General features: G+C 36.4%; 1 protein-coding gene across 1 annotated transcript in view; it reads left to right on the top strand.

The window, feature by feature from the left end:
• Positions 1–16,575, top strand: part of eys (eyes shut homolog) — a 348,044-nt gene that overhangs the window by 186,832 nt on the left and 144,637 nt on the right. The window contains 3 exon segments of the mRNA XM_030156655.1: positions 11,438–11,609; positions 11,957–12,035; positions 12,480–12,676. Coding sequence (XP_030012515.1) covers positions 11,438–11,609; positions 11,957–12,035; positions 12,480–12,676 — 448 coding nt within the window.

Genomic DNA, 16,575 nt, shown 5'->3' with positions numbered 1-16,575 from the left:
ACATCAAGCAAAACAAGTAAAAAAAAAAAAAGAAAAGAAATTCAACAGACGAGACAGAACCATTTAAGTTATTCATGTGTTTATTGTCGGAAATGACACAATCTGAAAGTGTTTTGTGTGGGAAAAAATGTGAAGCCATGGGATTCATGTGAATAGAAATGTGGGTCTACGTTATCATCATTGGTTGACACATGAATTTTTTAAGATCTTAGAGGAAGAGTTGTTCATTTCCAGCAGGCTCGAGAAGTATTTCCAAGAATGGACAAGATTCAACACAAGTGTTACCCTCCCCAGGAGTAGTCGACCAGTAGTCTCACAGCCAAACCCATCTCCACACTTGGTTAGCACTGTGCAGGCTATCAAAGAGCAAGTGATGGGCTGCAAATTAGATTTCCGTAAACAAATCCCACTGATTTTGGATGGCACTAAGCACAAGCAGTCACACTACCTTTGCCAAATATTGCCAGTGAGAAGTTGTTGTGGTGGTAAAATATCTAAATCACTGCAATAATAGTAAAAAGAAAGAAGGTATTCTTTAGTCAAAAAACTTGCCATTTTAAGTGCACAGTTGTAGCTTAGAGACTGGATTCCCTTCATGTGGGGGATTAACTTTGAAATGTTAACATGCAAATAGCAGAAGAATGATGACTGATATAGTCTCTGGATGGGGTACTTATTCCAGCAGAGTACATCTTTTGAGCCATGTTAATTAACTCCAACGCCCAGCTTCACTCGCACTTTGAGAAAACTACTGGAGAGATGGATGCAAAGTTAGTTCTGGAAAGGTGTGGACCAGGTCATAGTTTTATACCAGATTTTGTGACAGCCCCACTAATGTTCAGTTTTTACCCTGGGCTGCAGGGTATTGTCATCAGTTCATCATCCGTCCGTCTGTCTGTCCATCCATATGTGCAAAAACTTTGGCGTGCACCAGTAGTTCTCAAATTCTCTCAAATTTTATTTATATAGCGCCAAATCATAACAAAAGTTATCTCATGACACTTTACATATAGAGTTGGTCAAAACCAGACTCTAAGCCAATTTACAGAAACCCAACAGAATCCTCCAGGAGCAAACACTTGTGACCGGTGACAGTGGTGAGGAAGAACTTCCCTTTAACAGCAGAAACCTCGAGCAGACCCAGACTTTTGGAGGATGGCCGTCTGCCTTGACCAGTTGGGGTTAAAGAGAGAGGGTAAAGGAAGAGAAAAAGAGAGACTGATAGAGATAGAGAGAGACTAGGGGAGAGGGGGAGAAGGGGGGAAGTAGGAGGAGACACATGGATGCAGCTGATGCACAGATAACTGAACTAGAACATCTATGGAACTATATAATAAACACTATCATAACTATATGGATAAGTGAGTGATGGCTATGAAGGCAGGAGAGAGGCAGGACCACAGCAGCAGGTCCAGAGATGATCCTGGGAAAACCTGTGATGATCCTGGGAAAACCTATGATGATCCAGGGAAAACATGTGAGGCGATAAAGCACAGAGACTCCAGGGAAAAAGTCAAGTCAGTAACATGTATTCACTGGGGCGTAAATAGAAGAGAAAATTAGGAGGGAAAAGGTCAGGGAGAAAGAGGAGCAGAGAGGAGGTCATAGAGGAGGAGGAGGAGCAGAGAAGAGCTCAGTGTATCCAGATGAGTCTCCCAGCAGTCTAAGCCTGTAGCAGCAGAACTAAGAGCAGAAGAACTAAGAGCTGCCCTAACTATAAGACTCATCAAAAGGAACGTTTTTAACCTACTCTTAAACATAGGGAGGGTGTCTGCCTCCTGGACCGAGGCAGGGAGGTGGTTCCACAATCACGGAGCTTGATAGCTGAAGGCTCTGGCCCCCGGCCTACTTTTGGAGATTCTAGGGACCACCAGTAAGCCTGCATGTTGAGAGCGTAGTGCTCTAGATGGATTGTTTGGAACTAAAAGGATAGTCAATGATGAGGAAACCCTGGCGTGGACTGAAGGCCGAGGGTTTTCACGTTATGTTCCTTCCAGCTGCCAGTGCTCCTGGAGCACATGACTGTGGGCGGTCCATTCTTTGGTCACACCTTTTAAGAATGTGGTTTGTGGTTATAAAAGGGCCACCTCAGCAAGGTTATTATCGTTAACGAAAACTAACGAAATGACCAAAACTAGAATTGAGAAAACATTTTTGTTAACTGAAATAAATACAAACTATAAGTAAAAGAAAAAACGATAACTAACCCAAACTGTATTGTGTGCTTACAAAACTAACTAAATCGTATAAAAATTATGGATAAAATTCCCTTCGTTTTGGTCTTTGTCAATGTCGGATTGATATGGAATCGATTTATTGCACTCGAGCAATTTTGGCTGGCGGCACCATACGGCACTTTATGGTCCGTCACTTCTCGTCACTTGTTTAGAGGCTTCTCTTCCTCACTCTACCTGGCAACATGCGGCCTAAAGCAGCAGAGTCCTGTATGGGATTTCGTTGAATACGACAGTGAGGGATATAAAAGATATGAAAAAATTAAAACTAAACTAAAAGTAAGCATTTAGGGAAAAATGGAAAACTAATTAAAACTAGCAAACCTGCTCTAAAAAAAACTAAACAAAACTAAATAAAACTAAACTATAATGAGAAATCCAAATGTATTACAACCTTGCACCTCAGCAGGTGTTCTCTCTCTCTCGCTCTCTCTCTCTCTCTGACTTAATGGCCTGCTGACCACATGGCCAACACAGTGGTATTGTTTGCTTTGGTTTTTGGTTTTGTTTGATTCACACACACACACACACACACACACACACACACACACACACTCTCACAGATGTCACATTACTGATATCTACCATCTACGTGCTGCAATTTGAGTCGCATTTTGTTAAATAAACTACTTTTTATTGTTTAGAGAAATGCATATATTTTCTTTTGTTACATTCATTGAGCCAGGTTTGTGATAATCTAATTCCATATGTATTTGAAGGAGCTGCCCGCTTACAGTGCAACATTTTTGGAGGAAACTATTTCAATGAATCCCATACTATGATAGTCAAAGGTTTACAACTGATGATTTAGTGCAAAATGTGCTAACAATTAGCAAAAATGGTGGAAGTAGAGAGAAACATTTCAGGTATACCTATGCAAACAGGTTGGATATTGTAATTTGAAAGTATCTTAGGCCTCTATTTTAGATTACGTTATGTTTATCCACTGACACATCCAGTTCTACTGCAGAATACCTGTTTGTCTGTGTTGCTGTTTCACAAGAGAAACACGTGGAAAACCTGTACACGTGTTTCTCACATTAGCTGTGTCTTTGTTGTTAGTAGAACATGTGTCCCCTCATCAGGTTATTAGTGCGCTGGTCTTAGTACGACAATGCAGATCATTACTGAAATGTACAGGCTGCATGTTCAGAATTTTACAAATGATTAGATCACGTGCAGAAACTCCACTCCCTTCTGTGCTTTATCTGCATTCCAGCCTCGCTAATTTGTAAATTTAAGGGGTCATATTTTGCTAAACCCACTTTTATTAGTCTGTGGTTCATTAATTTGTGTATTTGGACCCTAATAGTTCATGAAATTTGAATTTGAGCCCTCCAGGTGCTGCAAAGCTATCTTTATATTCATTTTGGCAAAAATTGAGTGGTTTTCTACAACCCGTTTCAATTCCTCCTTAATTTGTCACATTTTATAACTAGTTACATCACAATATTTGCACATATAAGGTCAAGACTTCCGACGAACATTTCTCCGAGTACGCCATAATTGTTTATCAGCAGCAGCGGTTGTAGTAAAAACTGAAAATATGTCCAAACTTCGAACGTATTACCTAAAATGTTCATTTGTTGGTTGTATTATCGAGCACAAGTTGTTGAACGGGACAGATCAGCATGGTCAACAACCTGGAGGGGGTGGGGCCTGAACTGGCGCATGTGCATTTAAAGGGCCAGCGCTCAAAACGACCTTTCTCTTTCATTACTTTAATAGGGTTGAAGATGGGCCTGTGGAGTTGAATTAATGAAGAATTCAGACCCAAGCAGAGCATTTACAGTTTATGTAGACCACAGGGAAATGTTTTAAAATGTGTAATTCCATTTCAAAAAAACTAAATATGACTCCTTTAACCCTTTCATGCATACTGGTCACTCCAGTGGACAGTTATTCTCCAGCTGTTCTCTTGTATATTCATGGATTTTGTTGTTTTAGTTCCATATCAGCCAACACAGTGGACACTTATGCATCATCCCATACGCTGTAATTTATACCGTTACTGTAACTTTGCTGTTCTTCATAAACCTGATCTGCAGTAACATGTTTGAGTGTTCATTGCTTGGTATTGTTATTAGTCTGCAATTAAAGGTAGGGTAGGAGATCCTGGAAAAATGGTTCCAGCAAGTTATAGTTTGAAAATACACAATTCAAAAGTCCAAACCCCGACACCTCCAGAGTACCGGATTGTACCTGCAGAGGAGGGAGGGACAAATGACAGTTGAGTTTGATAGACATCTCGTGTTTTTTCAGTCCTGTCCGTTCCACAAATGTCTAAATTTTTTTTATTTTTTTGTTAAAGCATTTAATTAATTGGTTGCGATCAGGATGTGAAGGGGATTTTAAGCAATATAAAAAAAAAAAAAAAATGCTCCAGGAAAACATCTCCTACCCTACCTTTAACAGTTTTGTTTTGTTTTTTTTTTAAACAAAAGTTGTTGTTTTTTTTCTTGCATATTTTCTTTATTAAAGTATGTTAAAATGTGAGAAAACATCATATTAGCTGCATTAAAAATGTTTTTATTTCATAGTTTTCATACAGTATATCAGTAAAATTGTTTCCTTGCTTCAAAAATTCAATGTATGGTGTCCAGCTGAGTGGACATTTTTGCAACTCCCTGAAAAATTGGTTCATAAAAAAAAAAAAAAAAAAAATTAATCGCTTTGTTTTTTTAATGTGTAGAGGAATAAAAACACTCAGGAAAAAAATCTTGATTAAGGCTCTCATAATTCATGCATGAAAGGGTTAAATTAGATGTGTTTATTTCACATATCAGCAGCAATGGAACTACAACACATACAAAATGAAAATGATCAGATGCACTGTATTAACTGTAAGTAATGAGTGCCGTCAAACTTATTTCACCATCTGCCCGATTGACTACCATAGGATTCAGAGCCTTTGGCCGCTCCGCCCCACACCTCTGGAACACTCTCCCATAAGAAATCCACAATAATGACACTCAAATCCTGCCTGTAATCACGTCTGAACCTAGTGTTCGCCATGGTCACATTCAATCTGACAATCTCCTGGTTTCATTAATGTATAGTGTTATTACTTGTTTTATTATTTGTTATGTTTGGTACACTGCTGTTTTTTTTTCTTGTTTCTTATGAGGTGACTTTGAGCGCTTTGAAAGGCGCTTATGAATAAAATATGTTATTTAGTTTGATCACCTGTCCACAAGACGCAAGAAAAACACAGCTCAGGTACAAATATAGCACATGAATAAAAACCAGTCTATAGCAGAATATCACATGTAAGAAGTGTTTCTGTTTTAGCCGTAATTCAACACCTCTTTTAAATGTATTAAAATTGTTTTCAACTCGTGTTGGTCTGCACTTTCACTCGTCTGGCAAGAAAAAAATGCTTCATGCCCATGGCTAATGTTCTTGATGAAAACATTTACAACAATGGCATACATTTCAAAGCTGCAAGAACCTCTCTCCAAAAAGAACATTACTGCCCATCCACAGTTTGCTAAATGCCACAGCTAATCCAGGGGCTTGCTGGAAAAATGTTCAATGCATGAAATGAACCAGAGTAGATTTTTTTTTTTGTTATTCTAATGAGAAGCGTTGTCTGGCAGAGACCAAACATTACATTGCTAAATAAGAAACTTCCCATCTGTGAAACATGCTAGCGGCAGTATCATAGATTTGGCCTGCTTTGTTGCCTCTGCACCAGGACAGCTTGCTTCCGCTGATGGAACGATGAATTCTGAATTATACCAGAAAATCTTAACACTGCAAATGTTGAGCTACCCACGAACAGAAAGTGGATCATACAACAAGACAACAAGCCCAAGCACACAAGTCATTTTAATAAGTCCTGCAAGATGTAACATATGAAAGAAAATTTATAATAATGTAATGGTACCTTTAAAAAAAAATGCAAAATGAATATTTCAGATTTTTGTATTTTTCATTCATTCATTTATTTGTTTGAGCAGAAGAGAAAATTAAAAAAAAAAAAATTGTGTACAAGCAACCGAGCAAATACATTAATAAATAAAGATGATCAAGACAAAAAAGCAATTGCCATGTACACCAGTAATAACAAAATAAATTCAATATGTACTGCTCAAAAAGGAGTGGGAAGAAGAAAACTTATTAAATCCAACCCCCATCTCACATTTATACAACATAACACAATAACTTTGCTTCCTTAAAGACATAGCAACATCTATTTTGTTAATACTAGTTCAAGTTTCTGTTGGAGCTGGAGAAAAGTACACATTTCAACATTAATCTGTGCATTTTTTACATGACCAAGTGATTAGACTCAAATCCAAGGATACCAATATTATCCACAATAATTGCATTATAACTTATTTACTAAATTGCGTGACTCTAGTTCCAAATTACCACATAACATCTGTACTGTTCTTGTTTTTGCTACATGTTTTATAAAGCTGGTGTTTTAATATATACAGCCAGTAAAACATGGTTTTCACAAGCCAGGAAGTCTGCAATTTACTCCTTTATTAACAAATGTCATGCATGACAGGGAAAAATGTAGTGGTGAATCTGTAACACATAAACAGAAAGTTAACATGAGAAGATACCCAGTGATTTCAATACTGCAAGTTTTCTTAATTCTTAAAAAAAATGTTTAAGAATTTGATCATCTGATCAAGTTTAGATCATATTTATGCAGAAAAAGAGGAAGTCCACAACATTTCAAGAACGTTTTGAAAAAAAAAAAAAAAAGTGTATTGTTTTTGGTTTGGTTTGTTTGTTTGTTTGTTAACACTTGAGCAGCAAAACTATTGGTTGAATTAAAACCAAATTGGGTTTATAGATAACCAGTGACTCAGAATAGATCTGATTACCTTTTGTGAATAGTTGGTCAAAGTTCAAATTTTGTATGGATTTTTAAAATCTTTTTTTTCTCCCATTTACTTACAATGGGCAAATTCCAAATGCCTGTAGCAGCAAAACTACTGGTTGAATTCATACCAAATTGGGGTCTTAGATTACCAGTGACCCAGAATAGATGTGTTTACTTTGTGGGAACAGTAGGTCAAAGTTCAAATTTTTGTATGCATTTTTAAAATCTTTTTTTTTTTCTCCCATTTACTTATAATGGGCAAAATTCCAAATGTCTATAAAAACATCAATTTAGTTTCAGTTTACTTCAAACTTGGCACATATATAGAGACAGCTGATATGGTGACATCAGTACATGACATCAGGACAAAATAAGCTACAATACATGCGAGGGGTGAGGTTTGTTGTACCTCTACTTCTTTGTTTTTTTGTTTGTTAACACTTTTGCAGCAAAACTATTGGTTCAATTCATACCAAATTGGGTTTATAGATTGCCAGTAACCCAGAACAGATGTCATTAGATTTTTGGGAAAGGTAGGTCAAAGTTCATACATTTTATGACTTTTTTTTTTTATCTTCCCATTTACTTATAATGGGCAAAATGTGTGCGAGGGGTAGGGTTTGTTGTACCTGGCACCCCTTGTTTATGATTAGAATTCATGGTGTCGGTGGTGAAAGGATTAGTTAGAATACAATCTCAAAAACACACAGACATAAATTAAAGTAAAAGTGCTGGTTGAAAAACAGTAGCTCAGTAATCGGTGTGACCTGGATGTGAATGAAGCCATTTAGATCTATGGAAAATAAAGAATGATGCTGACAAAGCAGTTCACACAGTCAATGGGCTGGTTGTGCAGTTTTGCAGATAATCATTACACAGCTTCACAAGGACATATATATATATAACCCTATTACTGGAAAAAGATGGTGGTTTTAATGCTTTTGTTATGATCAGCAAAAGATATCATCTGTTCCATAGAGTTCCACATGGTCTAAAATGATAAAACACAAAAAGGGCCAACAAAGTCTACATCTTTTGGTGAAAAATATGGACACTGTAGTTTATTATTTTCTAATAAAGCAACACAGGACCCCATCACTGAACATACTGTACAGCGATATCTCCAGAGATGTGCTGTTGCAGGCTTCTTTAAAGACCTACTCCACCATTTCTTTTTAGATTTAATAAGGTGGAAGGAATCACAAGAGATAGATTATTAAAAGAAAGGTGAAGATATTTTGTTTGAGTTCTACAACCTGTACACGTTTGTTCGGAATGCATTAAATCTGTAGCCTTGAAGCCCAAACTAAGGCTACATTCAGACGGCAGGTCTTAATGCACAATTCACATTTTTTTGGTGAAATCTGATGTTTTTTTGTGTGCTCTTTCATGTTACACATTAAATGCGACTTCTACCAGTTTTGAGAATGAATGGAATGTGACCCTGAAGTGACCGTTCAGACTGAAGTTGCATTATAAACAAGTGTTCAGAGAACGCAAACCTCCGCCAAACACCCTGAACGGTGTACATGTGTGGATCGACTATTTCTTTTTAAATTCAACACTTTCAAGGTTGTTCCATACAGCAGAAAAAGTTGAAGCTTGGTACCAGTCATGTGTATGTCACATTATATTAAATTCCAATCAATATTTGTTGAGTTATACTGAAAAATGTGTCGTAAATGGGATTTTCACTGTTAAATTGAAATGTCCACAGAGTCCACATTCCACAGTGGATGTGGACAATTTTGTGCCAGATAGAAGATATTGTTATAAGCAACGGGTGTATTAAATTGGAGGCTAATCAGAGTTGTTTTGAATTTTTTATGAATTTTCGAAAATTGCCCAATGATGAGAGATAGGAGAATTTGAGATTTTGTGACCTTGCTGTGACCTTGAACTTTGGCCTACTTGGCCCAAAATTTAATGGGTTGGTCCCAGGGCCTAGGCCTATCTGTGGGTAAAATGTGGTAAAGATGGTTGGAATAGTTTTCCTGTAAAGTTGCTAACAAACAAGCAAACAAACAAACACACAAAGCAAAGTGATCACAACCCCTCCTGGCAGAGGAAATTAATGGTTTCAAACCAGCAGTTCATAAACCAATGGGTGATGTCACTGTTCTCCCATCTACTGATTATAAACTACTATTATAAACTGATTATAAATCTGTGATTAAAAAACACTTTTCTAACCATTATTCAACACCAGAGTCCTATGTCCTATGATATGTTTGTCAGCTGTATGGAGATGAATTTTTAGATCTGTTTAGATCAGAGGTGTCAAACTCATGTTAGTTCAAGGGCCACATTAAGCCAAATTTCATCAGAAGTGGGCTGCACCAGTGAACTAATAAAATAACAAGAAAAGCACTCGGACAACGCAGACCTCCGCTAAGACAGATCTGCTGCCCCCCCCCCCCCCAATCACCACCAAAAGTTAATCATTTCTTCCTTGTGCCAGTATCAACATTTCATGAGAATTTCATGAAAATCCATCCATAATTTTCTGAGTTATCTTGCTAACAAACAAACATGCAAACACACAAACACACAAATCAAAGTGATCACAATACCTCCTGGTGGAGGTAAATATTGGATATGTATTGGGTTTATGACCACATATGAAAGTGGCAGGTCGGATACAGGCCACATATGAGCATATGAGCATGCCTGCAGTCTGAAAGTAGCCTTAGGTTATTTTTTCCAGACCTTAGAAAGCTGTGTTCTATTGTTTTACTTGATCTAAGTAGTACACACCATAAGGAGTACCCTGACCTTAACTCTTTATAGGACACTCAGAAATACTCTGAAATTTAAAATATCAACCTTAGTATGTCATTGGAGGACATAAGACTTTATTACTTTTGTGAAATTTTTCACATTTCTTTATTGTTGTGTAGAAAATCAAGGTCAATGAAGTTACCATATATGGTTCCTTACCCATAAGTAGCAAAGTAAATATAAAAAAAATACAAGAAAAACACATGTAAGGTGATAGGAACATGTATTTTAGAAGATTAGAACATCACTTTTAGGGCATTACAACAAAAGTGCTGATCCAGACACCTGTCAACACATTATCACTTTGAAGATCATTACTTACATGAGGACCATAAAGCAGGTACACTCACTGTCCATACAGAGGAGGACCTGACAGACCTGTAGACCACATTTAACCCTGTAAAGCCTGAACCATTAAATCATTGACAGAAAATTCCAGTTCTTTAAAACTGGAGCCTTTATTGGTCCTTCTGAATAACCATGTATGAGTTTCAATTATGTATCATATTTGATACATCAGGTCTCAATGCTCAAATATTATTATTTTTGAACAAACAAAAACATAATATAACACAAACATGTCTAACAAATTGATAATTCCTTTTGAAAATTGGCAAAGTTCTGCGTCCTTCCTCATTAATGACAGTGTTGTAGTGTCACTGGAAAGGCCTCTGGTGAACAAATTCCTCTGCCCTGGTAAATTATCAGTGTACTACATGTATCTAATTGTATACATCAGGTTTTTCAAGAAAAAAATATCACACTGATCATGTAGACGGCTTCAAAACTCATGTATCAAATATGATATGTCTGGCTTTATAGAGTTAACCTGAGATAGTTGCCTCACTGTCCTCACTGTAGCTGTTGCTGTCACTGTCTAGTAATGTATGAGGAAATTACCAAAAAATAGTCCCTTTTGGTTAACCCTGTAAAGCCTGAACCATTGAATCACTGACAGAAAATTCCAGTTCTTTGACACTGGAGCCTTTATTGGTCCTTCTGAACAACATTTTTTTTTTTTTTTTTTAAATATCAAAATTTCCATGTATAAGTTTCAATTTTGTATCATATTTGATACATTGGGTCTCAATGCTTAAATGTTATTATTTTGGAACAAACAAAAACATAATATAACACAAACATGTCTGTGTATTACATGTATGTAATTGTATACATCAGGTTTTTCAAGAAAAAAATTATAACACTCATCATGTACAGGGCTTCAAAACTCATGTATCACATATGATACGTTTGGCGTTATAGGGTTAACCTGAGATTGTTGCCTCACTGTCCTCACTGTAACTGTTGCTGTCGCTGTCTTGTAATGAGGAAATTACCAAAAATAGTCTCTTTTGGTTAATTATCCATGTTGTTTATTTAGTTCCCATGGACATTAGTTGTTTTAGCGTACTAAATACTAACCAAATCCAACCTTTTTGCTCTCTCTCCCACAACTATCCACTCTTTTTCATTATCCCAGTCTGCATAAACTGTTTAATTATTCAAGTAACACAAAGATCTTCCTCCTGAGAAGTTCTTCAATGTTTAATGTCTTTTCATAATATGCTTTAAATCCTAGGAGAACGTTGTGAAGTTAACATTGACGACTGCGTCTCAAACCCATGCCAAAATACCGGACGGTGTATTGATGGTCCTAATCGATACCGCTGCTCGTGTCCTGATGGTTTCACTGGGCTCAACTGTGAGATCAACATTGACGAATGCTTGTCGGCACCCTGTCTTCATGGGAGGTACAGACTTTTCTCTGCCATTTAAAAGCGAATCACTGTAAATTGTGCATAAATGGCATAGAATCATTTTTAATTACACTCCTTGCCGGCGCTTCGAGTGGAGACATATGTCACATGTTGTAGGAAGCTAATGTGATGCACTTACAGGTTGTCTCAGTGGCCTCGAAATTATAGTCATTAGTTCTGCAGAAGGGGAAATACTTATTCTTTCAAAAGATTACATCTCTCTAAGGGTTCTGCACAAACCATACAGTTGAAGACTCGTATGTATAAATGCTTCTAAGTGCATTTGACCTAGGAGAATAATTACATGAATAAGTTCTGACTTTATGTGTTTTTCTCCTCAGTTGTAAAGATGGACTGTATTCATATTCGTGCCTTTGTGATCCGGGATGGACGGGCAGGAGATGCGACACGAACATCGACGTGAGTTCGGCTTAATTGATAAATAACCAAAGGGTCAAAAGTTGCCAAGAACATCTTTGTAGTCTTTGTGTGGGCTATGGTTACACTAACACTATTGATTCATTTTACATGAGAAGTCAATTGAACTACCAAGATCATGTAAGCATTGTACAAATACCCGATTAAGGAAATTGCTTAGTGTAATTGATTTAAACCTAGCACAGCTTCTGCCGGACTCCAGAGATAAAACATTGAGTTGCTTGCGCGGCCTCTGCAAGCATTATTTGAACAGATAACACAATTATCTGCTTTTAAACTACTAACGATTCCGCTCCGTTTCTGTTTGTTTTATATCCTCTTTGCAAATCTGCTTGTTTTTTTTAGTTAAATTCATATTTTGTTCTGAGTTGTTTTTGTTTTTTTTATCTAACAGCTTCTTTCTTTCGGTTGTCCTTTCATTTACAGGACTGCGCTTTCAGTCCGTGTTTGAACGGAGGCTCCTGTGTGGATCTCATCGATAAATACGCATGTTTTTGTCAGGACGGTTACACAGGGAAAACTTGTGAGAATGACATAGAAGTGTGCAAAGAGGCTTTAAATGTCTCACTGTGTTTCAATGGAGGCACCTGCGTTGACGGAACGGGATCAAACTTCACATGCAGGTGAGTTGTTCCAGATTTTTTTGACTGATCTGATTAAAAGTTCATCTCTGAAGGAAAAAAATTAATATGATCTGAATCCAGATATCCTGTTCAGTGCTGTCTGAAAAGATATTTTTGGCAGGTTCACATATGGCTGCTTTTATGAAACTGGTACCTAAAAACAGGACCGAGGGGCTAGAAATTCAAACGAGGTATCGACAAATGTTATGATGCAAGTTTGGGTCTATTTTAAAGTGAAATATTTATTGAGATAAAAGAGAACCTATTTTTCAGATAAAACACATTTTTATAGTGTTTTTATAATTTTTTATGCAAGAATTCGCATGTAACACGGTAAAAAGGACATGAAAATTATGTGCTGCTATTTTTTCGAATATCTTTTTATTCTCTCACAGGTACATTTTTGGGAATGGAACCAGTTATGCAAGGCAGAGTGTTTCACAAAAATGACCGCTTTTGCAAAATCACTCACGATTTATTTGTGTTTAAATGAGCAGGTTCCGCATGTAACGTGAGTGGACACGATGGGTTACGCGCGAAACCTGGAATCAGACTGCCCATTCATGAAAAACCTGCATGTCTGGATTAGAAAAACCACTAGGATCATCACATTTAACACAGTGTCTGTATATAAGACCATTTCAAGTGATGTTTTCAAGATAAAATGTACTGACACCTAGGAAGGTTTTCCTGTCCTAATTTTGGTCCAATTTTTGGCTCCAGTATTTTATTAAAAATTCATTAATTTTGGGATGGCTCAGAGCAAGAGAGTAATTTTTTTTTGCATTTATCTGAGGTCATCATTAGGTACATCCTGGAGGGAAATATGACTAAATTTGTCTTTTATTATTGGGTCTAAAAACCCAAAATGAACCCAGTTTCATAGAAGCACCCATATGACATTTCACACATAGCAGGAGAAACACAGGGATTTTGATTCCCATTCACCATATATTGAGGAAAATAGCAACTAATATAGATGAATTAGAGTAGATACAAATGCATGTAAAACTAAAAATGTAGAATATCTGATTTTTATTTTTATTTTTTATATTTTTTTGTCAATGTCGTTGGAGTTGTGTGTTATGTTTTTGCCCTAATATTTAGAAGCAGCCCTATTTGCAGTGAATTATTATGTTTTAATTGCTGACATGCTCTCCCTTGAGTGGTGAAATGAATCTGAATACAAGGTGTATGTAGTAAGACAGATTTGACACAGCAGGTCCCTGGATGCCTTACAGTTAATTACATTGTCTAACCTTGTGCTGATGTGCTGCTGTATGCTCAATGTCATCATTTAATGTATCCTAGACTACTACGACTCCAAATAGGTTGCTGCTCCTTACAACATTTTTTTATTGATGTAGTGGACTGCCTTAGCACAGCATTTTTTTCCTTACGTTCACTTCACCGTAGGCTTATTTGTGAGGCAAAGTAGTATGTTGTGCTTTTGCAGATATATGCATTCACTGAGGACAGACATATTAAATATAAACACATTTTCCAGAAACAATGTCCTTTAATGTCCTGCTGATCTGCAATAGGATGATTGTGCTTTGTCTGCACTTTCCACAACACAGGATTCATTTGATGAATATCCAGATTTGGACATCAAAGAATTTTTTTTTTCTTTGAGGCTAATGTAAATACAATTTGTGTTAAATGCATTAATAGCTCCTTAAATACAATCATTAATCATTGCTTTCTGGATACAAATATTTAATCTGATGTGAAACTTCTCATGGAAAACATATTTGGTTAATTTACTCTATGAATGTATTGTTTACATTGCAAAAGTATTTTCTAATGCACATAAACATTATTGCATATTTAACTGTTTCTGCTGTTAATCCCTCAAGCATTAAAATGCCTTGTGAGACACAGCAGGCCAGCCTTGTAGTTCACATTTGCATCATGATTTGTGGTTTTACAATCATATTAAAGGGTTTTTAAGTGGCGGTCTTGTTAATATTTCCACAACACAGAACACCGTGTTGTTTTATGTGCATAATATGTGTGAAGAGGTACACATTCAGTTCTGCACCTGTGACCTCAAAAGCAACCTTTTCTCTCTCCTGTGACAGCGGTCAGCATATTTTTTTTAGTCACACATGGCCTTTTTTATGTATAAAACGTACTATTATTCACAGATCTCCATGTCCAACTGTAGCTAAATTCCCTGAGATTTTGCATCTACTTTTTAAAATGTAATTTAATTTAATAATCGGTGGTTCGAATGAAGTCTATTAAACATACATTGGAAATCTATGCGAGGCAGCAAACCAGCCACTTCCAAGGCCTGAGGTAACTTTGATGCAAGATTAACTTCATTGTCCATCTAGAAAATTACTCTATCTCAAAAATTACTTGTTTTACTCGATGTGAAGTTGATCCTGGGCAACCCACCAAGTGCACAACAGAAAAGCACCAGCTCAAATGAAGCAGCACCTGTGAGCTAGTTTAAGCAGGAGCGTGCTGTTGCATTCCCATATGTCCATAAATCTAACACAATCTTTTAACCATGGCAGTGTTTTTAAGTGGTCTGCTGACTGTTTGATGCTACCCTGGTCACTCAAAGCCACACTGTAGATTTTCTTCATATAACATTTCAGCGGGAGGATATTTAGGAAGTTGTGATTGTGTCTGTTGCTGGTTTGTTCTACCGTTCAACTTTGTTGGCAGCTCTTATTTTTCACCTTAGCAGTAGGAAAAAGTGTGCACTCCTGGGAAGCCTTTGTATCCTGCTCATGGTTCAAGTGGGCTCTTGTGCTCACAGTCAGCTGAGACGCCTAAAGCCAAGTTGCTCTGCTTGTGTCTCATTCGCATGTGGGTAAAATTAGCCTGGGTGTTTCAGTTGTTGCTTGCTGCTGGCTATTTCCTGTGTATGAGGAGTTTTTCACATGATTGAGATGGAGCTGTAGATTAGATTAGATTAGATTAGATTAGATTAGATAAAATAAGATTAAATTAAATAAAGATTAGATTAGAGTAGATAAAGGTTAGATTACAGTATAGTAGAGTAGATTAGATTAGAGCTGAGTAGAGTAGATTTAGATTAGATTAGAGTTGAGTAGAGTAGAGTAGATTTAGATTAGATTAGAGTTGAGTAGAGTAGAGAAAGAGTAGAGTGGAGTGGAGTAGTGTAGAGTAGATAAAGATTAGATTAGATAAAGATTAGATTACAGTAGAGTAGAGTAGAATTAGATTAGATTAGATTAGAGAAAGAGTAGAGCAGAGTGGAGTAGTGTAGAGTAGATAAAGATTAGATTAGATAAAGATTAGGTTACAGTAGAGTAGAATTAGATTAGATTAGATTAGATAAGATTAGATAAAATAAGATTAAATTAAATAAAGATTAGATTAGAGTAGATAAAGGTTAGATTACAGTATAGTAGAGTAGATTAGATTAGAGCTGAGTAGAGTAGATTTAGATTAGATTAGAGTTGAGTAGAGTAGATTTAGATTAGATTAGAGTTGAGTAGAGAAAGAGTAGAGTGGAGTAGTGTAGAGTAGATAAAGATTAGATTAGATAAAGATTAGATTACAGTAGAGTAGAGTAGAATTACATTAGATTAGATTAGATTAGAGAAAGAGTAGAGCAGAGTGGAGTAGTGTAGAGTAGATAAAGATTAGATTAGATAAAGATTAGATTACAGTAGAGTAGAGTAGAATTAGATTAGATTAGATTAGATTAGATTAGATTAGATTAGAGAAAGAGTAGAGCAGAGTGGAGTAGTGTAGAGTAGAGTAGATAAAGATTAGATTATATTAGATTATATTAGATAAAATAAGATTAGTTTAAATGAAGATTAGATTACAGTAGATTAGAGTAGAATTAGATTATATTAGATTAGAGTAGAGTAGATAAAGATTAGATTAGATAAAATAAAATTAGATTA

The sequence above is a fragment of the Sphaeramia orbicularis genome, chromosome 15, assembly GCF_902148855.1.
Source record: "Sphaeramia orbicularis chromosome 15, fSphaOr1.1, whole genome shotgun sequence".
NCBI classification, from domain to species: domain Eukaryota; kingdom Metazoa; phylum Chordata; class Actinopteri; order Kurtiformes; family Apogonidae; genus Sphaeramia; species Sphaeramia orbicularis.
Note: the sequence above shows the minus strand (reverse complement) of the source record. Positions and strands in the feature narration are given on the sequence as shown.